The 26,247-nt window shown below is 40.8% G+C and overlaps 1 protein-coding gene across 3 annotated transcripts in view; it reads left to right on the forward strand.

Moving 5' to 3' along the window:
• Positions 1-26,233, forward strand: part of MICALCL (MICAL C-terminal like) — a 55,703-nt gene extending 29,470 nt beyond the window's left edge. For 2 of the 3 annotated variants that reach the window (XM_025038590.1, XM_025038594.1), the window contains 4 exons: positions 2,437-2,530; positions 16,974-17,076; positions 21,250-21,323; positions 24,367-26,233. In XM_025038590.1, the coding sequence (XP_024894358.1) occupies positions 2,437-2,530; positions 16,974-17,076; positions 21,250-21,323; positions 24,367-24,551 (456 nt within the window). In that variant the 3' untranslated portion in view covers positions 24,552-26,233. The remainder of the gene's footprint in view (positions 1-2,436; positions 2,531-16,973; positions 17,077-21,249; positions 21,324-24,366) is intronic. The other variant, XM_025038591.1, reaches the window with a different exon arrangement.
• The last annotated feature ends 14 nt before the right edge of the window (positions 26,234-26,247 follow it).

A 26,247-nucleotide genomic window follows, 5' to 3' on the forward strand; every position in this document is an offset into this window, starting at 1 on the left:
CTCTTTCCCCAACTTCCTGAAAGTGTCTTTGCTGAATCGACAACTATTAGGAACTGTCTTTATTTCAGAGCTAGTTGGAAACATAAGCATCCAGCATTCTGACACAGATTTCCTGGCCTACTCCAAACATTTCTGCTCGGATTGATCTGCCCACCTCTATCGCAGATGGGCAAAATGAAACAAAAAGGCAAGGCATTTTCCCTCTCCCTGAGAACCTCAAAACTAGCCTTGAAGGACAGTTAGGTTTTAGGACAGAAGGACTTAGAACGACCACTCATTTCAATCCAATGCACCCTTACATGCCTTTTTCCAGTTATTCCGTTTATCTAGCCAGGTAGTCCTGTGAGTTGTTTCTGACAAGGAGGAAGTCATTGAATCCAACCTTCTTTACCCTTCACAGTGACTGACTTGGGAGCGACCCCTTTCACCTAGTGGACAGGGAAAATTCCCATCAACCCCCCTCTGTCCACTCTCAACTTCTGAAACAGGTTTCTTTGAAACATTTCAACTTTCCCTTTTGAGAACAAGATCAGTCTTTATGATAGGGATGGGCAAACTCAGCAACTTCCCCTCCTTATATTTTCACTCCAGACAATAAGTGGTGATAAGAGAAGGATTATGATGGCCTTTTGAGTTCTAATTTGCAGCCTTTTTTAATCTTTGAGATTTTCGTCCCTAGTTCCTAAAGAATAACCCCTATATTAGCTAGCTTGGGCTGCCTTAACAACATACCATAGATCGGCTTAAACATTAGAAATGTTTTCTCTCACAGCTCTGGAGGCTGGAAGTCCAACATTAAGATGTCTTCAGGGTCGGTTTCTGGTGGAGACTCTCTTCCCAGCTTATAGATAGCTGCCTTACTGTGTCTTCATGTGGCCTTTTTTTTCTGTGCACATACAGAGTAAAAGAGATCAATCTCTGGTATCTCTTTCTCTTATAAGGATACCAAGTCCTATCAAATCAGGGCCCTCATGGCCTCATTTAACCTTATTTACCTCCTTTAAGGACCTGTTTCCATATTCAGTCACTTTGGGAGTTAGGGCTTCAGCATATGAATATTTGAGGGTCGGGGGGAGGGACTCTATTCAATCCATAACAACCATGTAGCCATAATTGCAAAGTAATCAGTAATAAAGTTATTTAACTGTTTTCCTTCCTTTAGCAATTCTATACCATGCCAGCAAGAGATGGATTTATGAAGATATAATTATCTTTAAAAGAGAGACAGGAAATGGGCGTGAAATTACAAGTAATTTTAGATAGAATTTCCATCTATTTCAGATTTTATGCTTGGGGCTTAAGCAGTCTTAGCCAGCACGAGAGAGCCAGGAGGCTACTCAGGTCCCACTCCTGCTCAGGCCTCTTCATATTGGAGGTGCTTTGTGAATTGTATCCCTGAATCCAGGGGAGACTCAGAAAGATACAGAGTTAAGGAGGAAGGGAAGCAAGAGAGAGCTGGAGTAAGGCAGAGGAGGAAATACACCCACATTCTACCTGCCCCGACACTTGCCAGTTCCTTTAATATACCTGGCCTGCCAGGTGCAAAGTCTGTTCTGCCAAGAGGTGTACCTTTTAGCAGCATGGTGTCTGAAAGCAGAGGAACTTGATGGGCTGAACAAAATGTGCAAAATGATTTTTCTTCCTAATATACACAAGAGAGGAATAGCTCGTGGGGAAAGTAAACGTGAGAATGCGAACCCAGTCATGGCCCCAAACCTTAATAGGTGCCCGTGGTGAGTCTAAGGGAGGGTGTGAGGTTGCCCCTTAATGGGGTAAACATCTTGTATCTTAATAACTTGCTAATAACAAAGCCACGTACACTGGTAGTAAAAGACCCCTGGGCATCATGATGTGGAAGGAATAGATACGATCTCCAACTGAAGACAGGAGCCGGACGAACCGAGAAAGGAACACCCAGCTCCAGAAGTTGGCCCAGGTCTCCTGCTCCAGACAAGCTTCTTGGGAGGGATCTGCTGGTTCTTTGTAGGAAAATGGAATGTGAGTGTGCCCTGTGTTTGGCCTCAGAGCCCTTGTCTTACTCTGAGTAGTGGCTGTAGCTCCAGTGGTTCTGCCATACGCATAGTCAGAGGCTGGCTCTGAGGGGTCCAGGAGCCATGAGGACCACCTGCCTAGCCTCGCAGCCTCTGCCTGAGAGCAGACCTGGGTGATTGGCCTGGTCAAAGGGGCCTATTCTAATGTCTACTTGGGGCAAACTGAGCTTACACGCAGACTCCTTGCTTTACGTTTTCATACTAGAGAAGGAAAATGTCAGGTTCTAGTTGTTTGAGAATTCAGAGCTTCTGACCCAGTTAATCAAGAAGGTGACATCACAAGTTAAAGCGCTTCTTCCTCTGGGAAAATAAGTGGTAGAATTGGCCCCCTTGTGTGACTCTGCGCATCGAGATCTCCACATGACATAAGATCCTGGCATTGCAGGCCATCCAGAGGCAGCTGGAGGAGGTGGAGGAGCGGCAGAGGGCTTCCGAGATCCAGGGCGTGAGGCTGGAAAAGGCGCTGAGAGGAGAAGCAGGTAGGCTTCCCGGCGGATCCGCAGCCCCCCGCCTGGGCCCTGTCTGTGGTCCGAAAACAGTGCCGGTTTAACCATCTGGGGGAACAGGGACTCTTTGTCCCTTTCTGTGGAGCTGTCAACAGCAACGTGCAGTGCTAAATCCATGACTGCTTCACGTTTTCCCAATCAACCTGGCGGTTCCATTGGAAATTGCCTGTGGGCCTTGCCACTGGGTTTCTGGTCCATCCAGTTATCCTCTGCTAGTGCGAATGTTCTTTACAATTCAGAGGTTAAGATAAATTCTGGAGAAGTATTTGGGCATTCGAGCAATGTTGGTGGTGATTCAAAGCCCGGATTTGGAGTCAAAATCCTGGTTTCTCCCTTTACTCACTATGTGACCTTGGGCCAGTCACATACATTCTAAATTGTTATGAACTTTGTTTTTTTCTCTAAGATGGGATAATAATGGTTTTCTACCTTATAGAGCTGATGTAAGGATTAAAGAAGAATATATATGTATATAATTTTTTAATCCATATATGTGTAAATATGAATCAGCACTTTGCCTGGTACACAATAAAGCACTAAATGATAACTATTCCGTGGATAGCTTCAGAGTCAAACAGAATTTATCTGGTGAAGACTTACCGTAAGTTGGACATGAAGATAGTCTGTCTAGAATGATGAGCATAGCACAGTTTCTGCCTTTGAGAAGTTTATAGTCCGTCGAGGGACAGACATGTAAAGAAATAAACCACAATACAGGAGGACAAGTGCAGTGATAGAAGCAAGCATTAGGGTGCAAGGGGAACAGAATCAAGAAATTCCTAACTGAGATCTGGGAAGAGGGGTAGTCAAGAAGGCTTCCTGGAAGGGGTGATCTACTAAGATGAGAAACAAGAGGAACAGGAGTTAACTAGTGAGGTGAAGAGATTGTGCTGGCAGAGGGAGGAGCACCTGCAAAGGCCATATGTAAAATGCGAAAAGATATGAAATGCCTTAATGAATGAGGAGCCAGTGAAGGGTTTTGTGGTGAGGGATGACTTAAAGAAATCAACATATTTTTTTTGGAAATCACCCAGGGGCTGAGTGGCTAGTGAATTGGAAGGGGCCCTTAGATCTTCTGGGGAGTGTGATCTTTAGATCTTTAGCTGTGTGATGTGATGATGTCTTTAGCATTCTGTACTTTGGATCTAAAGTGTGAAAAACCAAATACCAAAAACACGTATCTGTCTGTACAACCATGAAAATAATGTGTTACTTGTTAAACACATAGTGAAGGGTTAGGATTTCAATTCTCTTAAAAGCTTAGTTATTCGAGAATGATGACGCTAGCAGGGGCAAACTCAGATTTTGTGAGGCCTGAAGCTCATACAAAGTCATGTCCTCGAAACTGTGAGGACTGCTCCCAGAGCCTTGCAAGGAAGGGCCCATCCAAGTGAGGGGTTCTGTGGTTTCAGCTTTATCAGCTGTATGGTTAATTTGTCTCTGAATATCAGGGAAATGTTGGGGTCTGACTTTACCCATATGTGCCTCAGTTTCCTTGTTTGTAAAATAAGAGTGATAATTATATCTGTTTCTTGGATTTGTGGTGAGGATTGGCTAAAACAGTTTATGTGAAAGCCTTCGTATACTGGCTGTGAGATAGACGATTAATAACTTTTGTTTTTCTTACTAAAATACACTGCATTTCCGTGCAGAGAAAACCAAAATCTACTCATCAGAAGTAGGCTTTATTACAGAAATGATAGCTATTTCTTGCTGCGTGGAGTGAGAGTCACTGACTGGCTTTACAACTGCTTTTGAGACCTTTAGCACAGTCAACTGCCCTTCCTTGATATTTGGTCATATTCTCAATCAAGAAAGCTCTGGCACTTTTCTTTAAAATCCACTGATTTCAGTGAGAGCCTTAGAAATAACAAGGATAAACGGGTAAAACTAGGGCATGTTTTATTTTGCTGGAGAGGCAGCGTGGCATAGTGAGGAGCAAGAAGTATTATAGGCATCAAAGAGCGCTGGGTTCAAATGCTGTTCCATTGCATTTAGGCTGTGTGCTCCTAGGAAAATCATTTAACCTCACTAGCCCCAGATTCCTTATCTGAAAAATGGAGCTAATAATCTCCACGTTACCAGGTCATTTTGAGAAGAGTATTGGTAGGAAAAGTGTCTCTCATAGTGTCTGTCACATAGTAGGCACTCAATAAATGCTACCTGATATTACTTTACAAAATATTACTAAATATGCACATACACACACTTTTAAAGAATTGACTCTCTAATCTTTAGTGCTCGAGATTTAAATTCTGTAAACTAAATTTTTAAAGCTTCTGAAAATCTCCCTCACCCCAAATGTAAAGAAAGGCTATTTTGAGTTATCAGCTAAAGAAACCTGGGCAGCTTGTGGCATTTTCAGAGGTGTGCTAACCTGGCCAGAAGATGGATTCCATTCATTCTCTTTATGCCCTTGGTAATTTAATTCCCCTGTTGAGTTTATGGGTCTTTTCCTCCTTGATTGTCCTTGTGTGGGTGACAGAGGCACATCAACCAGGGGCTGAAGACTGAAAGAGTGAAGTCATGGAGAGAGGCCCCAAAGGAAACCAAATGGAAGATCTGTAAACCAGGCATCAAAATTAATACACTCTAACTTGTAATAACATTTGTGCAATAATAATACTCCTTTACAGTTTAATATTCTATTCAGCCCCTTTAAGAGATTGCCCTGGTGCTTAATGAATGACCGATGTTTATTAGGTTAAGTTGTATTTGAGCTGGCCTGTGCTGTTCTGGCTCAAGTAATTTAATGGGAATTATTTAATGGGTATTATTAGGATAATTAGAAAATGATCACAGTTAGGCAATAATACTGAGTTATAAAGGTTGTGAATAACCAAATTTAGAGACAGGCCTGAAAACATGAGTAGTCTGCGACAGTTATGCAAGTCTCCTCTAATAATTATGTGCGCCAGCCTGAAAGGGTCTTTTGTTCCTAGGAGTTATTCATTAGGCAGGCATTGAATTAGAGGAACATGCGGGGGTGCGGGACGGAGGGCAATGATGGCTGATGAGCAAAATGAGGCTTTGATGAGCTCCTAATTGTCGTGACAACAATTCCTGCTTTCTTTTTTCCCAACAGTCAGAAATAAGCTTCCCCGCCCCCGGGAAGGGTTTTTCCCCCATTTTGTCAAGGAAAAGGAAACAAAGAAAAATCCACCAATCCACCCCAGAAGACAAGTCATTATGTTCTGCAATGTGCGTGTGTGTGTGTGCACGCGCGTGCATGTGCACACTATGCATGGATGTCCTTGACAAAGGAATGGATTCCCCCTGGTGGTCCTGGCTGCCCAGAGTAAAGGACTAGCATATGCAGTGGCCTGATTGCCCTGGGCCTCACCTTTTGTAAGGAGACCAACCCAAGCTTTGCCAGCTACTTAGACTCTTCTTGGTCACGGCCCTGTTACCTACTGGTTTCTCGGATGTCAACGTTGTGCTCAGTGTTATGTACCGGGGCCATGGAATACCCCAACTTAGCAAAAGACCACCATTCAAATTTAGATAGTCTGCATAACAGAATTTGTGCTTTCTTTCGATACCTGGAGACAGGTAAAATCTGATGAAAACTGAGAGCGATTTTGAAGGAGGAAGGATTTATCCCCCGGGGAGGTGTGTGGGAATTATTCCTCCTTTATAACTTTAAAGGCTTCAGGGAAGGTTTACCAGATGGTTGTCTGCATTGAGCTTTTTTTTTTTTTTTTTAAGAACCAGATGGCTTCTGCTTCATAAACATGGAAGGATTTACAAAGAAAAATCAGAATACATGAGGCTGCCAGGAGGTGGCAGCAGGAGTACACATTATGACCAGAGAAACTGCAATGAAAAGCTAGTCAGGAAGAGGGAAGTAGTTTGGCTTACACTCTGTGGTTTTTATCTTGACTGCTGCTGAGGAACAGAAGGAATAATAATTTCCTGGATAATGTAATGGTGAGGTGTCTTGAAAAGAACACATGTTAGAGTCAGATGCTCCTGAGTTTGAATCCTCATGCCATTCATAGAGAATGGCCAGGAGTAACAAGACTCCAAAACTGATAGCTAAGCAAGCAAGGAACTTGGGTTGGTTTGCCACAACTCTGTGATTCACTTAAAGTCACACACTTCTGAGTTTGAATTCCAATGTGGTCATTATGCAGAAGTTACCTCGTGCTAAACTTTCTCACCTATAAAACGCACTAATAATACCAACCTTATAGGGATGGTATAAAAACAAGACTAAATGAAATAATGTTAGTAAAGCACCTTAAAAATTGGCTAGCATGTAATACATGTTCAAAAAGATTAATTTCTTTTCTTTTTTCGTACCCCTATTATTATAAAATACGGCTAGATGGTCAGCGATTTCTCAGATTGCATTTATTTATTTGTCCATTCGTTCACATTCATGTATAATGATACTCCCTAGAAGATATTTACACTAGTTTCTAAAATACATAAAATAGATAAATTTCACAGGCTTGGTCCATATTAGACTCATAATGTTAACCCCACCAAAAAAAAATTTTTTTTTGGTGAAAGAAGTTCAACAATGAGAACAAAATACTGATTCTGAGGTGTACTTCTCTGACAGCCTGCCATAATTTGGGGACAAATTTCAGGGAATGGACATCTTTTAGGTAACCTTTCACAATGATTTGTTTCATACCTGTACTGCAAAGCAGTCAGTTCAAGGCTCGTCAGTCATTACAGGTGGCTGATTGCTGTGCTCTGAAAGGTCATCAGGGCAGGGGAAGGGCTGAGATCCTTCTGTGGTCCTAGAGGAGACTGATTGTCTGAATACAGGGTGGCCATAAAACTGGAAGCACAGAAATTATAATTTCACCACATAATACAGAGGGATATGGTCAGAAAAGAACTCCGACCTCATAGAAATAGGAAAATGCATACAAAAATGATCAAGGAGAAAAACAATGTAAAAGTGAAGAGGCAATACCACCCTAACCTGAACCCAGCATAACCATAATCAAACTTAACATCATGACCTTCCTGCTGTGATGTACTAAGAAAGATACGTTATACTTAAAATAGAGGTTAGTTGTTGGGAGTTGAGTGATTAGAAGTATTCCAAGGTCCTTATATTGTTTAAAAAGAGGCTAAAGTGTTGATTAATTTAGACTTTGCTAAGATATTAAAAATACCTATTTAAATTTAAGTGTAATCACTACAAGAATATAAATAAAATGTATAACTTCCAAATCAGTTGGTTGAAGCAGACGGAGAAGGAATAAGAAGAAAACAATCAATAAGACAAAAACCCCAACTCAATTCTAAATAGAAATAAAGCATAGAAAAAAACAAAGATTCAAAGATAGCACAAAGGTAGAAGAAACAAGCCTATATCTCAGTAATAGTAGTGACAGTTAATGACCAAAACAACACCCAATTACAAGCTGTTTAGCAGACACGTATAAAGCATAAATACACAGAAAGTTTTAAAGTAAAAGGATAGCAAAATATATACTAACTAAATAAAGCTGGGGTAATTATATTAAAAGCAGTGAAATTGCTTTTAATACCAAAACCATAATTGGGAATAAACAGGGTCACCACAAAATTTTTAAATGATCCACTCCCCAAGAAGATATGAGAGTTTTAAATGTGTGTGTATTGACTATAATAGGCTCAAAATAAGATAAAACCACAGAGAGAGATTTCTATTATCAAGGCAGGAAAATTTAGTGCATCTCTCAAGTAATGATAGTCAAGCAGACAAAACATTAGTATAAATTTGAACAATGCAACTAATATCCTCAATTTACTGGACACTTAGAAACCCTGCACCCCCAAATTAGAGAATGTATATTCTTCTCTATTTCATGTAGTGATTTATAAAAATTGACCATGTTAGTTCACAAAGTATATCTCAGAGACTCTATTATACGGACCCCATTCTATACTACAATATAATTAACTGAGCAATATTCAAAGATACTTGGCATTTAGAAAGTAAAAATATGCATTTTTCACAAATCAAAAATAAATACTTGGAAATTTAAATATACTAAATATGAAAAAGAAAACAGTAAATGTGGTGCTTAGGGGTATGGGATGTAGTGACTGTGGTGCTTAGGGGTATCGCCTTAAGTACTTTTATTAGAAAAGAAGAAAAGCTGAAAATTAATGAACTAAGTGTCCAATTTAATTTAGAAAAAGGAAAACAAAATAAATCTAATGAAAGAAAATAATAAATATATGAGCAGAAGTAAATGATATTGAGAATAAAGATAAAATAGAGAGAATCAAGCAAGCGAAATGTTGGTTCTTTAAAAAGACTAATAAGACTGAAGGCAATCTCTTAAATTGATTTTTAAAAATAAGATAGAAGACAAAAATAAATTAGGAATAAAAAGGGCAGATATAAACCCAGTATAGCAAAAATACAAAAAGATAAAATAATATAATGAACATGTGATCTAATTTCAAAATTTGGCAATCTAAGGGTAATTCAACAGTCACCATATTAACAAATTAAAGAGGAAAACCATGTGATTTTTTAATAGAAGAAAATATTATTTGACAAAATTCAATACTCATTTGGGATAAAAACTTTTATCAAAAATGAAATAGAAGAAGATAGAATGTTCTTAATTTGAAGAATATCTTCTAAAACCCTGCAGCAAGCATCACTGTTGAATAGTAAAATATATTAGAAGCATTTCTTTAAAGATCAATAATCAGAGAAGGATGCCTACCATCACCTTCTCTATTCAACATTGTCCTGGAGCAATTGTCATTGTCAACATTGTCAATGTATTAAGACAAGGAAAAAATGGCATAAGGCTTGGAAAGGAAGAAACAAATTTTGGGTTTTTTTTTTTCAGATGATAGAATTATCCACATGGAAAACCCAAAGAATATACAAACAAATTATTAAAAATAAGGAGCCTATATGATAGTGATTGGCTATAAGATCAAAATTTAAAAAGAAATTGCATTTCTATATCTTAGTATCAAGCAGTTAGAAAATGAAATTTTAAAAAAGATATATCATTAACATTAAGAACATAAGGTACCTGGGAATAAATCTAATGAAAAGTGTGCACAACCTTTATGAAGTCAATTTTAATACTTTACTAAAGGCCACCAAAAGACCTAAATATAATCTTACATATTTGAAAACCTGAGGTAAGCCTGCTGTAGCATTATAGATCATGGGAAATCAGTGATTCTGGGACAATCGGTTTTCTATACCAAAAAAAAGAAAAATTCAGCCTTACCCTACACCATACAAAGAAATCAGTTTCACAAAGATTTAAAAGCTTTAATATAAAAAATGAACCTGAAAAGTTAAGAATCTGTTGACCTCAAGTTGGTAGTCTATAACACTGTCAAGAAAAGATAAACCACTAATTCAGAAAAAATATTGACAACAAATATAACCAAAAAAGAGGCAGTGTTCTAGAATATGTAAAGAACTCCTACAAATCAATAAGAAATAGACAAGCAACTCAATATAAGAATAGGCAAATGATATAAATACACATTTCACAGTAAAATATTCATTAGTAATTAGGAAAGTATAAATTAAGACTGCAATGGGAAACTATTTTAAATTATCAAAACTTATAGAAGTTTTTACTAAGTATTTTGCAGGGATAAGGAACAAGAGAGGCTCTTATTTGGTGTTAGTGGGAGTGTAAAGAGTCACAACTCTTTGGAAAACAATTTGGCTTCGTGCTTGAACATACTACTCCACAATTTTATTCCTCAGTATATAATCCAGAGAAACCTTTGCCCACCTGGACCAGAAGACATATACAAGAATGTTCTCAGCAGCATCATTCATAACAAAACACTAAGAACAACTAGATATCCCTTAACAGGAAAATGGATAAACTATTGTTTAATTAACTGTGTTATATACAACTGAATATTATATACCCAGCAGTGAAAATGAATGGCAACATGGCTGCATTTTAGAAACATAATATGAAATTTAAAACAAGTTTTAGAAAACTATATACAGTATGATATTTCAATGAAATTCAAAAGCAAGAAAAACTTTATAATAAATAGATATGTAGTTAAAAGCAAAACAAAACAAAAAAGTATTTAAAAAGGAAGGACTAGAAATTTTATTTTTCAGCTATAGCCTCTGACTCCCTGAATGGAATTGCAAGCTGCCTTCCAGCATCCTGGCTTTGCCAAGACTGAATCAGGCCAGGCCCACAGTACAGCTTTCTGGATTATCACCATCATACGTAAGGTGCCTGAGAGAGGTCAATATACCCAGAGCTCTGGGTACAGAAGGCCTGGCTAGAGATTTAAATGAAATATGCCTATGGATAAACACAGGAGTTAAGAGCTGACCTCACGCCAGGAAATAAGAGACAGGAGCTGAAACGCAGCCAGTCGAGGGGAGGTGCCCTGCCCCATGTACCAAAGGTTCTGACTGCAATTACTCTCATGACCTTTTATGCCCCAGATCATCAATGAAGACTTTGAGAGTATTGACAAAATTGTAACAAACACCAAATTAGGACTTCTTACAGACTCTAAGGAGGTAGGGAATCACATCTAACAAATTAGATAGTTGAAAACCAGACAGCAAAACAAGACCCAACTTGGAAAACCACACGCCAATACATAATCAGAGAAGTATTCAGCATTACCAACAACAGCAACAAAAAGGTTAAAAAGCCATGACTTTGAAGAATAGATTGTTCATTTATTCCGTTATTATTCATTGGGAAAAGAGTTATTGCCCATTAAGTGTTAGTCGCTCTAATGTAAGCAAGGACTAAGTGTTGTCGGGCTACGTGATTTGAACTTGACTGTGGGGAATTATTGAAGAATTTCAGTAGGGAGTAACCAAATTTGCTTCGTATCTTTGGAAGTTCATTCAGAGAAAAACAGTCAATTTAAATAATTTCATTAATAAAAAGTTGTTTCGTGTTGAGTTTTGATTACTTTGCTTCACCTGAGCAAGTGGAAACCTTGTATTTTGTCTAAGAAGAAGCATGATATGAGGACACAGAAGCTAATAAAGAAGCAGTGGATGGTGGACTCAAGCAGAGGTGGCAGTAAGGGTTAGGTAACTGAGCTATTGTAGTCACAGCCTGGGGCTGCTGGCCTTCTGGCTGCACCATTCGACCATTCTGGTTCCCAGATGTGGGAGTCACATCTCTGCCCTGGAAGGGCTTTCAATTCAACAGCAGCCACAGAACCAGATGGAGGCATGGCTGAGCCAACAATCCATGTAGGCACAGCATATTCGGCTCTTCCCAAGCAGGTGCTGATGATTCAGCCAGCCAAGGACCTTTTCATTTACATGGGGCAAAAAAAAAAAAAGAAAAAGAAAAAGAAAAGAAAAGAAAAAAGAAAAGAAAAGAAAAAATTATTTAAGAGTTTTTATTAACCTCAAGTGAAGTTACAAGATAAACTTTAGGCATGTGTAATCAAGTCAGGGATTATACTCCAGAGTTTTAAAGATGAACAGAAAGTAATCCACATGGAACTATATAGAACTAGACACTGGAAGAAACAAGATAGTAATAACAGTACAGTTTACTGAACATTTACTATGTGCCAAGCACTATAGTAAGCATTTTACATGCATCATCTCCATTAATCCTCATAACCAATTATGAGGCAGGTACTATCATCATCCCCATTCTTCACAGGAAGAAACCGAAGCAGAGAGATGTGAAGTTACCTACCCGAGGACACATTCATACCTGGATGAGCCAGGTCAGTTTGACCTCAAAGCCCAGGCCCTCTGCCACTCCACTCTACTGCATCTACAGTGAGAGGTGACACTGGTCTAGGCTTCATCAGGACCTATAAGGAAGCTATCTGATGGATGGTAGTGAGTTAAGGAAAATCGTGGAGCAAAGTCTCAGTGCACTACTGGCATTGAGAGCAAGGCAAGCCTGGGCACAGTCACCTGTACCCAATGCTTTGGGAAGGCAGATTTCCTGGGAGTCCATGTTCAAAGATCCCCCAAAGGGATTTTGACTACTGAGGAAAGGAAGACTCTGAAAAAATGAACTATAGGCTATAAAATTGCAAATTATTCCATTGTAAAGGAAAATTAATTCAATTCAACCTGTCAGTGTGACTACACGGGGAACTTGCTGATAGATTAGAAGTACACATAAGAAAGATTGAAAAAGGACATGTAATCCAGGATAAAAGTCTGGCTGGGCCCTGTGGGTATAATGCAGCAAAGAGGCTGAATCTGAAAAACAACAAAAAATACTCTGAAGACAGCAAAATAGTGCTGTTTCTTTTGGACCGGGAACAAGGAAAGGATAAGCCCTGTGCTGAAGCAGATGGTATCATGTTACGTGATGGAGAAAAGCAGGATTTTCAACTCTCAGCTTTTCTGTTTTCTTTCTCAAGGCAAATGGTCCTCAATCTAGAGATATTAAACAACTATCCAGAAGAAAAATGGGAGAGCATGAATTCAGGATTCTAAACTCAGGTGAAAGATGATACATACATCGAGTAGTGTCTTGGATGTGACATTACTGTCAGAATTTGTCAAATAAACTGAATTAATCCCCTGGTGTTGAAATAACCTCAGTATTTGAAAACCCATGTAGAATTCCAGAGCCTAAAGACTAGAGATGAATACGTTTTCTACTTTTCACATGAGAAAGATACATGAATTCTGATCTTTGTCAAAATTCTAGAAAGGATTATTAAAGAAATTGTGAACATTTAGAAAGACACTTAGAGATTACTAAGGAACCACTGGTATTTACTGAGAAGCTGTGAAAAACAAATGTCATTTTCTTTTCTGGGTGGAGCTGTGAAGTTTACAGTGCCAATGGACATGGCAGACATTTGTGAAACTTTATTTCAGGAAATTATTTTGTTACTAAAGTTTCCTATAATGATCTAATGGATAAGACATAGAAATGTGGGCTAGATGATACCAGTTGAATATATTTAGAGTCTCTAGAACAGTGTCACCCAAAGGGTGAGGAAGGTCTCTAATGGGCCAGAAGGCTCTGTTCTTAGGTTCATCTGAAATTTTGTTTTTCAATATTGCATAAAGGTACAACATGCCCATTTATCAATTTTGCAGAAATCTCAAATCTAGGAGAAATGTGTCAGATGGATACAATATTCAAAAGATTTCCCCTTGATGGAACTAAATAAACAAGAAGATTCATATAAAGTCTTGAATTAGGTTAAGAAAAAGGTCAGTTGCATAAATAGAACATGAAGTCATCAGACTTCACCATCACTTGTGTGGGAAGATGAGATTCGTTTGCAAGTTAGTAACAGCCCATTGGAGACATGGCTGCTAAAGAGACTTCTGCAATCCCAGGGCACAGAAGGCTTCAAGAGGGTCTCTCTACTCTAGGCTGTGGATATTTTGATTCTGCATTTTCTTTAAGAAGCATCCTGGAAACTTAGAGGGCAAGCAGAGGTGGGCAGCCCTTTTATGACAAAATAATAGATGACCTGGAGGTGCTGACTCTGAAAAAAGAACAGTTCAGTAGTTCATGAGACCTGTCTTGAAATGTCTGAATATCTTTTGTGTAAAATATGTAGTATGTGTTCTCTATTTTCCTCTAGAGGACAAAACTAGACTCTGCCTAGCAGCTAGCCCATCAAAGATGAATAGAAAGAAGTGTCTAATACTTAGAGTTCACAACCCTGCAGTGAGCTTCTTTGCCATCAATGGAAGGAGTGGGAGGCTGTGTGCCTCCATGGCTGTCACAGATGGCCCCTAAGGGTTCTTCCACCATGTATGTTTTATAATTTGAATTATGACCATTACCATTTATTGAGCTTATACTATGTGCCAGGGCTGGGTTAAGGTCTTTGTGTGAACAGTCCCACGGCATCTTCATGAAAGTGAAGAGACTGAGACTCAGGGAGGCTAAGTACTCAGGCCCGCATGGTGGTACGTGGAAGAATGGAAGTTTGATTCCAGATCTGAGTTTAAATTTTATGCTCTTAACATCTATGTTATATATGATCTCTAATCAATATACTTCATTCTTTTATTAAAAAACTAATGCCCTAGAATGCCTTGTTCTTCACCTCCTCTCTCTAGAAAACTCTTGCTCATCCGTTTTGACTCACTCGCTGTTTTCTTTTCTGAGGCTTTTTTCACACTGCCTCCACCCAAGATTTGTTGTTTCCTTTCTGTGTTGCATAGCACAGAGGTGCATTGTATTCCATTTGGCCATATAGTGTTGGTTTCTCTCACTGGACCGCAAGTTCCCAGTTTCCTGAAGAGCTGGAACTAATGCTTATTTATTCCCATCCCTCAGCACCACAGAGACATTGGTACTCAACATGTTTATAAGTTTGTTCACTCATTCATTCATTCAGTCAATCAAGAAACCTAAGAAAGAATAACATCTTATTTCCCTCCCTCCTCTCTCCCCACTTTAATCCTTCCTGTGTAAACTCTATATATCATTCTCCTACTCAACCCTTCATGTTCTATAGAATACAAAGTGTCCCTTTGTGTTCTATAGCATAAAGTACGTGAGCCCGAGCATGATGTTCAAGGGCCTCTACAATGAGATCGTCACACACTCCCACCCCTCCGTACCTCCCTAGCCCTTAACCATCTCTGTCTCTACCATCTCTGTCTCTGGCCCATCCCCTTGCCTTTGCTCATATTGTTCTCACTTCTTGAAAAAGTCCTCTCCCATCACTATTTCTTCTCAAAGTGTTCTCCATTCTTCAACATCCCAGTTCAAACACCACCTGCTTCAGGAAGCTCAATCTCATGCCCTGACCGGGAAAGCCCTCCCTTCTTTGTATTTCCACAGTCTTATTTTGCTGCTTTGTTGTGGTGACTGTTTTCTAATGTTCTGTTTTATTCTATTTCTCTGGGTCCATCTGATCCAAAAGATTACCTAACAATAAATACCCTTTCAGCAAGTCCTGTGCTTTACTATCTTCAAATTTCTTGTGATACATAACACTATCTATTACTGTACCCCCAGTACCTAAGGCAGTATGCAACACCTATTTTGTAAATAGGCGTTGTTGAATGAATAAATGACAAATGAATGAATTCACCATAAGTTAAGACCTGCACTGTAGCATTGGTTGCACATTAACTAAATATATAGCTCGGAGCATTGCATATAAATCTCTCTGGACCCATTTTTCTTACCAGTAAAAAGGTGGCGAAGGAGACAGGGAGAAAAGGGAACTCTTTTTTATGGGTGACTTGCTATATGTAACACGATGTGCTAGAGGCATTATTTACCTTACATGCCTATGAGGAGGATAATGGAGGGAGGGAGGGAGAAGGAGGAGGGCATGCTACACAAGTAGTGAAAAGTGCGGGCGTAGGATAAGGCTCACTTGAGTTCAAACCCTGGCTCTGCCACTTACTGTGAGCTTGGGCAAATTAACCTTTTAAACCTCTGTTTCTATAGCTATCAAGTGGTGATAATAAGGAAACCTACTTGTGAGTTTGTTGTGAGGATTAAATGAGATGGTGCATGTAAGGCACATAGCCCACTGACTGGCACATAATAGTTGCATAATAAACAGTAGCTCATTATTATTATTTTGCCTGTGTGTCTTATTATTCAGTTTAACCAATGAAGAAGCAGAGGCTCCAAGAGATTAAACAATTGCCCAAAGTAACAAATATCTTCTGTCTGCATTGTTTCCCCCTCTGCGTACAGGACCCTCCAGTATATATCCTTCTAGAATGGCCATGAAACTTGCAATACAGACAGCCTGTTCTCATTTCAGGGTGAAATACTAGAAAGCCATCTCAATATTGCTGCTTGTCAAATATGCCCAGATTTTTAACATTTTAATATCTATACGTTTAGCATCTAACATTGAGTATCTAAAAGGAGTGCCAATTTTCTCATGGTTATTCTTCTGTTTCATAAAGGTCATAATTTAAATTATAAGAATGTATGGATGGATACAACTTTCTTCCTATGAGTCTCAAAGCTAATAACATTTTCCCCATCATTTGCCTTTTCTTTTTGCAAAAAATCTAAATGCCACTTGTCACTCTTTAATGACCAAATGTGGTATGAGCTTCTCTGCCCCGAAAGAGAGACACAACCCACCTGGGCACTCAGTAGGCATTTGATTAGGGGAAGGAAAAGGAAGAGGAGATAGTAGCCAGCAGGGTTATGACAATTTTCTTTAGTGAAGGATGTAATACATAAACAGAAGGTTTACAGAGAACATACAAATAGGCAGAAGAGTCATTTATGCCAGGACATTATCAAGGGTATATGACCTTGGAACTAAAGTATTAGTGCTCTGAATGTCCAAGGGGACCGCCCATGGAGCATGCACAGGTGGGTTCTATTTGTCATGCCCATGACCCTGCGGCATCAACAGGCCGTCAGGGGGCTGCCGCCCGCTGAGCCCTTTTCAGTCTGCTAAAGTAGTCCAAAGCAGTTTGATCATGTGGAGAGAAACGCCAATCTAACCCATTTGCTGTTGATTTCTTAAGCAGATTCAGGCACACAGGATGAAGCACAGCTTTTGCAGGAATGGTTTAAGCTGGTTCTGGAGAAGAATAAATTAATGCGATATGAACGAGAGCTACTGATCATGTAAGTAAGGCAACACAGATAACAGTGAGTCCTAAAGGCAGAGGGGGCGGGAGTGGGGTGGCTCAGCCTCCCAGGTTGCAGTCCCAGGATTTTTTCTCCTGTGCATACAGAATTGTGATTGACGCAAATTGATATTTGATGTCTTGCATATCATGCTGGCATTAGTACAGAGAATTTTCAGTTGTGTATTTTCTCTGTGGAGTCCTTTGGCTAAAATAGATTTAAGGTAATGGGTCTGAAGCTGGAGGGCATTTGGATAAAGTATTTTCAGTCCATTCCTGTCACCCAGACCGGGGGCACCGACCTGCAGTCACCTGCAACGTGGAAGCATATGTCTGGCCTCTGAGTGTGAACCACAAGAAAGGCTTGTTGAGAGCTGCCTGGGCACTTCCTTGTGTCTTTAAGGGATTGAAAGGACTGAAATATGTCTGACTGTCCTCTTTGAATGAGGGGTAGCAGCCTGGTTTGGGGATCAGAATGTAGAGATGAGTCTCAACACATTCTGAAAAAGTCACCATTCTGGAGGGAAAGAAAGTGATATTTAATATAAAGCAACGAAGTTCCTTACTGAGTGTCTTTGCTTATGCTGTCTCATATCGTTTTCATCCCAATCCTGAGAGGTAACTTGGGCGGGGGCGGTGGCGGGGGCGGGGCGGTCTTTGAAGAGGTCTCATAAATTCTATTCCTCTCCCCTGGCTGGGTTCTGAACCAGGAAGGAATAAGACAACCAGGTCAATAGATGGAACATCAAAAAAATCACCTCGATTACCAGTAATGGCGTGGCTAAATTTAAGAGCCCAGGTGGGCTTGCTAACTATATTATTTTCTTAGGGCTAGAATAACAAATTACCACAAACTGGGTGCCTTACAGCAACAGAAATTTATTCTCTCACAGTGCTGGAAGACAGAAGTCTGATTCAGATGTCAGGAGGGCCGTGCTCCCTCTGCAGACTCTAGGGGAGAATTCTTCCTTGCCTCTTCTTGCTTCTGGTGGCTCCAGACATCCCTTGGCTTGTGGCTGCATCACTCCAATCTCTGCCTCTGTCTTTACACAGCCTTCTCTGTGTATCTGTCTTCTCCTCTTCTGTCTTTTATAAGGACAGTTGTCATTGGGTTTAGGGACCACTGAGATAATCCAGAATGTTCTCATTTCAAGGTCCTTAACTTAATTACATCTGCAAAGACCCTTTTGCAAATAAGGTCACATTCACAGGTTCCAGGGTTTAGGACATGGACATATCTTTTAGGGGTCACCATTCAACCCATGACACTAACCAAACCCCAGAATTAGACATACCTATATAGTCACAAAAGGTTATGGACCCACTTGCTTCTTAAGGGCAAGGCTTTTACCCTAGACCAGTGAATCTCAACTGGGGATTATTTTGCCTATATGCGCACGCACACGCACACGCACACGCACACGCGCACGCGCGCGCACACACACACACACACACACACACACACACCCCGACCTGGGGGATATTTGGCAATATGTGAAGACATTTTTGGTTGTCACAACTAGCAGATACTACTGGTAGTTAGCAAGCAGAGGCTAAGGGGAGCTACTAAACCTTCTACAATGCACAAGACACCCTCTCCCCCCAACTAACTAAAAATTATCCAGCCTAAAATATCAATAGTGTTAAGATTGAGAAATCTTATTCTAGACATATGGCAAGGCTCAGAGTAGTCGAGAATACATTTACTGCAGACAGGCTGATCCCAGGAGAGAAAGGGTGTGGGCTGAATTTACCTAGTCCGTTCTTCCTAAGGTTACATCCCTTGGGGTGAAAATGAGTAAGAGTGGAGACTAGAGGAGGAGGCCAGGAGTTCTACTCATTGAGCTCCACTGACATAGAAGAAAATGCCAGGAATGGGGAAGAGGGGGTCATCTGTAGTAATTGTTTTTTCCTATCACTATTTTTGAAGTTGATGCACATGCTGAGACTCAAAGAAACTAAATAATTTGTTCATGTCCACCTGACTACAAAGCCCTTTTTATACAACAATATCATCTGCTTTGAATCAGGTTCAAATTATCAAGTTCATTCAACAAAAATGTATCAAACAAATTCTATGTGCCAGGAATTGTGCTGAGTACTGTGGAAATAATGATGAAAAAGGCCACAGGCCCCATCTTCTAGGATCTCATAGTTTCAGGACAGACAGACATATAAACAACATAGCACGATAGTAATGAGAAAACATGGCAAGAGCTCCATGAAGGTTTGTAGAAGGAGCAGTCAGTGCAGAGGGTCTCCCTGGGAGAGTCAGGGAGGCGCTGGCTGGTGTTACTGCTGCTCAGAGACTGGCTTCCCCAGTTACTACTGCAGAAGGAACTTTCTTCTCTGAAAGAGGCCAAACTCAGGCATGTGAGCTAGACAAAGGCAGGGAGGAGCTCTGTTAAAGGACAGGTTTTAGTTTGAAGATAGATGAACAAGAGAAATGTCCATCTGGGTTCTCTGGGAAGCCAATGCCAAGATAGAGTTAGAAGTACAAGAGATATATTAGGGAGAGGCTTGAAGGATGAAAGGGAAAGGCAGCAGGAGTAAGAGGGATGTCTTCTGAACCCACTGCAGCTCCGATACCTGTAAAAGGGCTAAAAGGAAGGAGAATTGGGCACGAGGAGCCTCAGACGGCAGTGCAGCCGTGAGAAAGTCTCAGCCAGGCCAGTGGGCACTCCAGAGCAAGGAGTCCAAAATTGGGCAGGAATGGCTCAGCTCTAGTACCTCTGCTCTCCTCAGTCATTGGCAGGGACCCACCCAGGGATGGCATGGGCTCCAGCATGACACTGAACGGCTTCTGCTGTAGCACTCAGCTCACTACACTCCTCCCGGAAAGGTCTCTCTTAACGGGAAATCTAAGTGCCTCAACTCTATTAGCTGCCACACTGGGCCAAAAGAAGTTCAGTGTCAATAACAAAAGGCAGGATATTGAACAAGGCAGGGACCTTGGCCCAAGCAGTAGTAGAAGTAGTAAAAATAATGACAGCAACAATAGGGTATAGCAAAGCGATCCTGACACTGTAGAAGATACACGTGCCGGCAGCATGTGGGGCTGGAAGGGGAGGCCCCACCATATAGAAGATACTGGCAGCATGTGGGGCTGGAAGGGGAGGCCCCACCATGTCAAACCTGGAGACCTAGTTGTCAGCCCTCAGCTCTTCAGTGTCTCTGTAGCCCTCTCTCTTCTCTCTCAAAACTTTCCTCTCTTGGTTTCTTTGATGCTACTTTTCTTGTTTTATCCTTCTAACCTTTGCTTGCTTTTCCCCTGGCTCTACCTCTTTGGTTTACCTTCTAAATGTAAGCATTCCCAAACTTCTGCCTTCAAAACTTTTCTTTCTCTATAATCTCCCTTTTAGGAATCACATGACTTCTTATCACCTCTGACCCCTGACACCTCTGTTTGCAGTTGTCTTTTTCCCCAAGGTCTCCAGAGCTACATTTCCAAAGCTTTGAGGACCCCCATGTTACCACATGGCCTGGCGTTGGGGAGCTCACACACTGTGATATGCATGGGATATCTGTAGGCATTGAAAGATCAAGAAGTTCCTAACTGACCTTCACCAAGGACTAACTTCTTTTCTCAACTTTGTTGTTCTTATCAGTGGAAACACTGAGTCCCCAGCACTCTGGCTTGACGACTGAAAGCATCCCTGAGTCTTCTATCCATTTATCCTACAACCAGATAGTTGTCTGAGTGTTAGTGCCTCCACCTGGACGAAATGTCACACTCCTGTTTCTGCCTTTTTGTTTTCTTGTCCACCACAATCAGAGACTGGGGAGTGGTTAGAGGTGACACTTAAAGTCATGTTGCCCCTAAAAGAGAGAGGAGTTTCAAATGGTCATTGTTCATTTTCCGGATTATTCTAGTCATTTTCTCATGATCTATCCCTACAGGGTGGCCTGAGTGGCCTTCCAAAAGCCTGCTGAGGTCACATCACAACTTTCAGCTACTCCCCATCATCTCTGGAGTTCAGCATGCCTCAGCAATCCTTCTTGGCACCTTCAGTGACCCCAGCAGCAGTAAAACTTTTAGTTTAGAGATATTTCTAGATCGCAGTTTTAATAAGGAAAAAAGAATGCAGTAGCTACTGTCAGTGGGCTTATTTGTCAATGTGTCTACACAAACCTCTAGAATTTACAAAGTCTAAACATTTCTCATCCCCAGGGCCCAAGAACTAGAATTGGAAGATCACCAAAGCAGACTGGAGCAGAAATTAAGAGAAAAAATGCTCAAGGAGGGTGAGTATGGTGATATGTTTGGGGGCCTTGTTAAGACATTTTTCCCCAGAAAGATAGTCGAAGAGAGACCATTGCAAATCACAGAGCGAAATGTCCTTCCGGCCTCGGAGTCAGAAAAAAGCACCAAGCCAGCCTCCCTTCTGCCCACCACTGCCAGCCCAGCAAGTCCCCATTTAGCTTTGTTCCCTGGGCTATGAAGGCAGCACCTTGCTCCATCCCAGTGGCAAAGGAACAAAGTCTTTAATTCACATTTCATTCACTTATCCATCCATTTAACAAATATTTGTGGAGAATCTAGTGTGGGCCTGGCATAGAGAGAAGATCGACTCTGCCCTGTGGTCTCACTACAGAGACCAACACCCAGACAAGCAGTTACAGCACAGTGCGATGAAGGCCACGACACAGGTGCTTTGGGAGAGGCAATGGTGAGGGAGACGTCCTTCTCAGCATGGGCCGGGCCGGGCCGGGCATCACACGTGAGAAAACTGTTTCCGCCACGAAGGACAGAAAATTGAAATAAACTCAACTGACATGATATACTGACTTACATATTCACTGGCTCTAGCCAGCTAAGCATATTTACGCTGTTTTTCACCTGTGTATTTGTGGGTCTAGACCCAGGCATGGCTTTCTTATATTAAGACCTAGGTCTAAAAGAATAAGTGAAATAATTTTTTTATACCTCATGGACCAAACTTTGCACCTATCTGTGGGGCAAGTACTTAGTAAATATTAGATGTCATCATCATGAATATTTTTATTTAGATATTTCACCCCCATTTTACAGATAAGAAAACTAAGTCTGAGAACTTCAACCATAGATTCAAGGGCTCTTGTTCTTTCCCATATAGCAGTGATTTGTAGACTCTTTCTTTATAGCAATAGAATTCTTTTTCTAATGAAATCTGTATAGAGCTGCACTACACAGGACAGAGGAAAGTGGTGTATATCATCTTATATTTGTTGGAAAGGGCTCAGATTAGTCCATCAATGACAAGCCAAAATTCAGAGAGGAATTTTTAAATTTCTCTATGTTAATTATCGAATAACAAGCACTAAAATTGGGATATTCCTAAATTAACAAACCATAGTATATAACTGGTATCTGATTTATACATCTGATAAAATTTTTAATTAGCTCTGTTTCAGGTTGGTAAAATAAATACCACCAAGACTTTATTAGCCACCTTCAATTCTTTTTTCTAAAAAAAAACTTATTAAAGAGTGATGGTCATACATTTTCTTACTCCTCTCAAGTATACAAAAAAAAAAAAGTAGCTTCTTTATTTTGTCTGTACCTGAGCTCATCTTCCACAAAAGCTTCATCCCATTAATTAGCAAGAAAGAAAAAGAATGTTATTTATCCCTCTCTGGTAAACTTAGTCTGATGCAATGATTTAAACAGTCCCTATAGGAAATGCTTAGTCTCTTTGGGATGAAAATGTTCAGTCTTGCAGATGGCCACCCCTTCCTTCTGCTTTTGTCCCTAAGATGACTGCCAGGTAATGGGGAGAGGCAGGTTTGTGGGACTTTCTGGCATTAGGAATCTGTGTGGGTGGCGCTGACTCGTTGAGTCCCCACACAGTTGTCCCCCGTCGTCAGGATGCCACTCTGCTGGCATTTGCAGCTAAGGTGTGTGGCTGGTGTGATCCACAGCCTGCCATTCTCTCAATGTGCTTGGTGCCTGGGGGTGTTCCCTGGCTTACTCAGACTGTCCTCAGCATGTCCTCCCTTCAACTTGGCTAGACATTCTACAATATAGTGTCCACTGGGGGGCCACTTCATTCTTCATCAAAGGTGACACCACAGCAGGCCCACTGGCCAGCTGCCTTTGGCAGCTCTGGGGCAAGTGGACACTTCTAGGCTCTACCCATGCCACACACAGCAGATCAAGATCTGGGGAGCCACATTCACACCCTACTTCTCTGCCCAACCACAAAGCACTGCCCCCTGTTTATACATAAAGCGCCCTTCCTGCTGGCTTCTTCCCAGAGTTCCAAACAAAGGACAGGGCAAGAGTCCTTGGGTCCCCAGTGTTCCCATCAACTGATACGACATTTTCTGCTGCCATGGGGGCTTCTAGGACCCAGAATGGAGAGACCGGAGCACAGACAGGGCTCTCGCCTTCCCATAAAACATGAAGTACAAAGGGAATGGTGTTTCTTTATTCCTCTGTTGTCATATGACCCCGCCTCAGAGCTAAGCCTGTTTGACAGACAGTGGCACCTTCTCTACTCTGTGTTGGGCTCCCTGCCCAGGCCCCGGTGGGTTAGATGGAAAGCACTAAAGGAATTTATGAAGTCCTCTCCCAAGGCAATCATCTGGTTGACAAGACTTAAATCTGGCTTTAAAATTCTATTTTGAATGTCAGAAAGTCATTACTACAGTACCTGTTTCTTACTCCTGCCCTTGCTTTTATAACAATCTTACCTCCCCCAGGCAATTAGATGCTCCCAGCTATTCAGGAAGAAGGCAGCTTACTCTGAAAGACAAAACCAGAAAGCATATTCACAGTCTGGAAGCATCTACCTATTGGCCAGAGATCTGCTTCTGCCTGATCTCTACCCAAAGGGCTACAATTTGTCATTAACTGCAAATGAAAAAAAGGATTCTCATTGTTGCAATAGAAGCCATCGGTGCAGATAGCTTACTTAGAAACTTTTCTTGCTATAGCTCAGATACATTTTGTGGGTTTCTTTTATTCTTTCTTTTTGCAGGGGAGGGGAGTTTGGAGAACTTGGTAGGGCTTGGCTGGTATTAACTTCTTTTTCTCACAAAGGGGTCCTCCCCTGTCACTTTACGTGTATTCTCAAGATGGAAACTGAGCTGATTGCAGCACAAAGCACCCACTTTTCTAATCTGTGGCTTCGAGGGCAGTTCCCTGGTGTTCAATTCATTTCTTTATTTTCTCTGTGGAAATTAAAGGGCAGAACAAGTCCAAAACAATCAAGAATGCTCAGGCTAAGACCTCTCTTGGGGCCAAATCTTACCTGAGGACCAACGTGTTTTTTTGTTATTGTTATTGCTTTGTTTTTTCCTTTAGAGAGCCAGAAAGATGAGAAAGATCTAAGTGAGGAGAGAGAAATATTCACCAAGATGATGCAAGTGATTGAGCAGAGGGACAAACTTGTGGATTCCTTAGAGGAGCAACGCATAAAAGAAAAGGCTGAAGACCAGCACTTTGAAAGCTTCGTGTTCTCCAGGGGCTGTCAGCTGAGCAGGACGTGAGCAGGCACAGGGGCCCTCTCCCTTGAAGCAAGTCAAGGAGGGGATATGGCCAACACCTCACATACTCCTAGTTCCTCACACACTCCTAGTTCCTTTTGCAGGATTTGTCATACCTGCAACTTAAGTTATACACTACTGCAATATGTTTTTTAAAATTAAAATTCTCTCATATTTGCTACAGCTGCTCCAGATCCTTCCAGAGATTATAATGAAGAAAATATAAAGATGCTTTTGAAATTGGCAGTCAACTTTAGCAGGTCTCTCCAATCGAATGTGACCTTGGCAGATGACTAGCATTGTTTTCCTTAGAAAGTGACATAGAGATTAACTTTCCTGCTGCTTTTACCGTCTATCTTCCCAATTCATTGAGTTACACATCTTGAGATTTCAAAAAAGCTGCCTTTTCGTTAATATATCCATATTTGCCTTTTTTACATGGATGACTGGTTTCCAAATGTCAGAAGGAAGCAGCAGCAGTTTAAAGATTAGGTTAATATTTAAATTGTGTTTCCAGAGAAAGAGGAGAAACCTTGAGATTACTGATTACATAAAGCAAATAACTCATATAGCAGGTGTTAATTCAATCCAGGGTGAATTTAATTTACCAGGTGTATTTATAAGCCTTAATATAATATACATAAGCAATGAGAGTTTAATAGAACATTGGAGCCTTAATTTTATTAAAAAGAGAAAAAAAGGAAATAAAACTTTAACTTCATACCACAAGGATCGTTAGTTTTCACCAAATACTGTTGATTTAGAAAAGCTTTTTATTCTCAGAGCACTGTCCTTATGGCCCTGAAAAGCGTTTTTAGAAAATGAGTAATTTTGAAGTGCTGTTTTATAATCATTGGTAATGGCAAAAAGGGAAACTCATCTGTTGATAAAATATGGATGAGGTCGGTGCTGCTACTAAAAATGAACACACTAGTGATCCAAGCAAGGGTTACGTCCCAGTGGTGGCCTTTTTGGGTCCAAACAGAGAAGAGCCTCTGAGACGCTCTGCAGGAGTTGCTCAGGAACCCTACAGGACAAGGACAGAACCACTTCTGACTTCATGGTGAAGCTGAGGGCAGTGATCCCATTTACGAAATCCCAAATTGGGTCATGGATTTTTTACGACACTTTCAATGTGCAAAGAAAGCTGGAAGGTGGAGTGTGTACACTGACATTAGATTCCTGGGTGTTTTGATGTTTTCGTATGGAACCAAAAAGATTTCAAATGATAATCTGTTGTCATAAAGTATTTTATTGTTTTCCCTCAATGGGATTCTTTGAAGATTCAGGCTGACATTGACAAGAGGCAGACTGAAGAACCTCTTTGTTGTATCTTGGGCCTCTCTCATTTCTGCAAGCATTTAAATGTGTTATTGGACAAAAGGTGCTTTGCAATCGTTGGATCTGACCGGAGACCTAACTTTCCTCAATATAAATTGACCCACGAACCACTTCCATCTGAGATGCTGTCAGCGTACACCAGCCTGGCCAGCTGACAAACTGGAAATTAGAAGTGTAACTGGATTTCCCAAGTCAGCCAGTGTTTTGGGGGGGTATTAAAACACAACCTTGCAATGATATACCAAGTTCCTAAGGTTGTAGATTTTTTCCCCTTCTTTTCCTCTTTCTTTTTTCTTTCTTTGTTTTTCTTTTTTTTCTTCCCTCCCTTCCCCCTCCTTCCCTCCCTCCCTCCCTTCCT

This window comes from Pteropus alecto, unplaced genomic scaffold, assembly GCF_000325575.1.
Source record: "Pteropus alecto unplaced genomic scaffold, ASM32557v1 scaffold461, whole genome shotgun sequence".
NCBI classification, from domain to species: domain Eukaryota; kingdom Metazoa; phylum Chordata; class Mammalia; order Chiroptera; family Pteropodidae; genus Pteropus; species Pteropus alecto.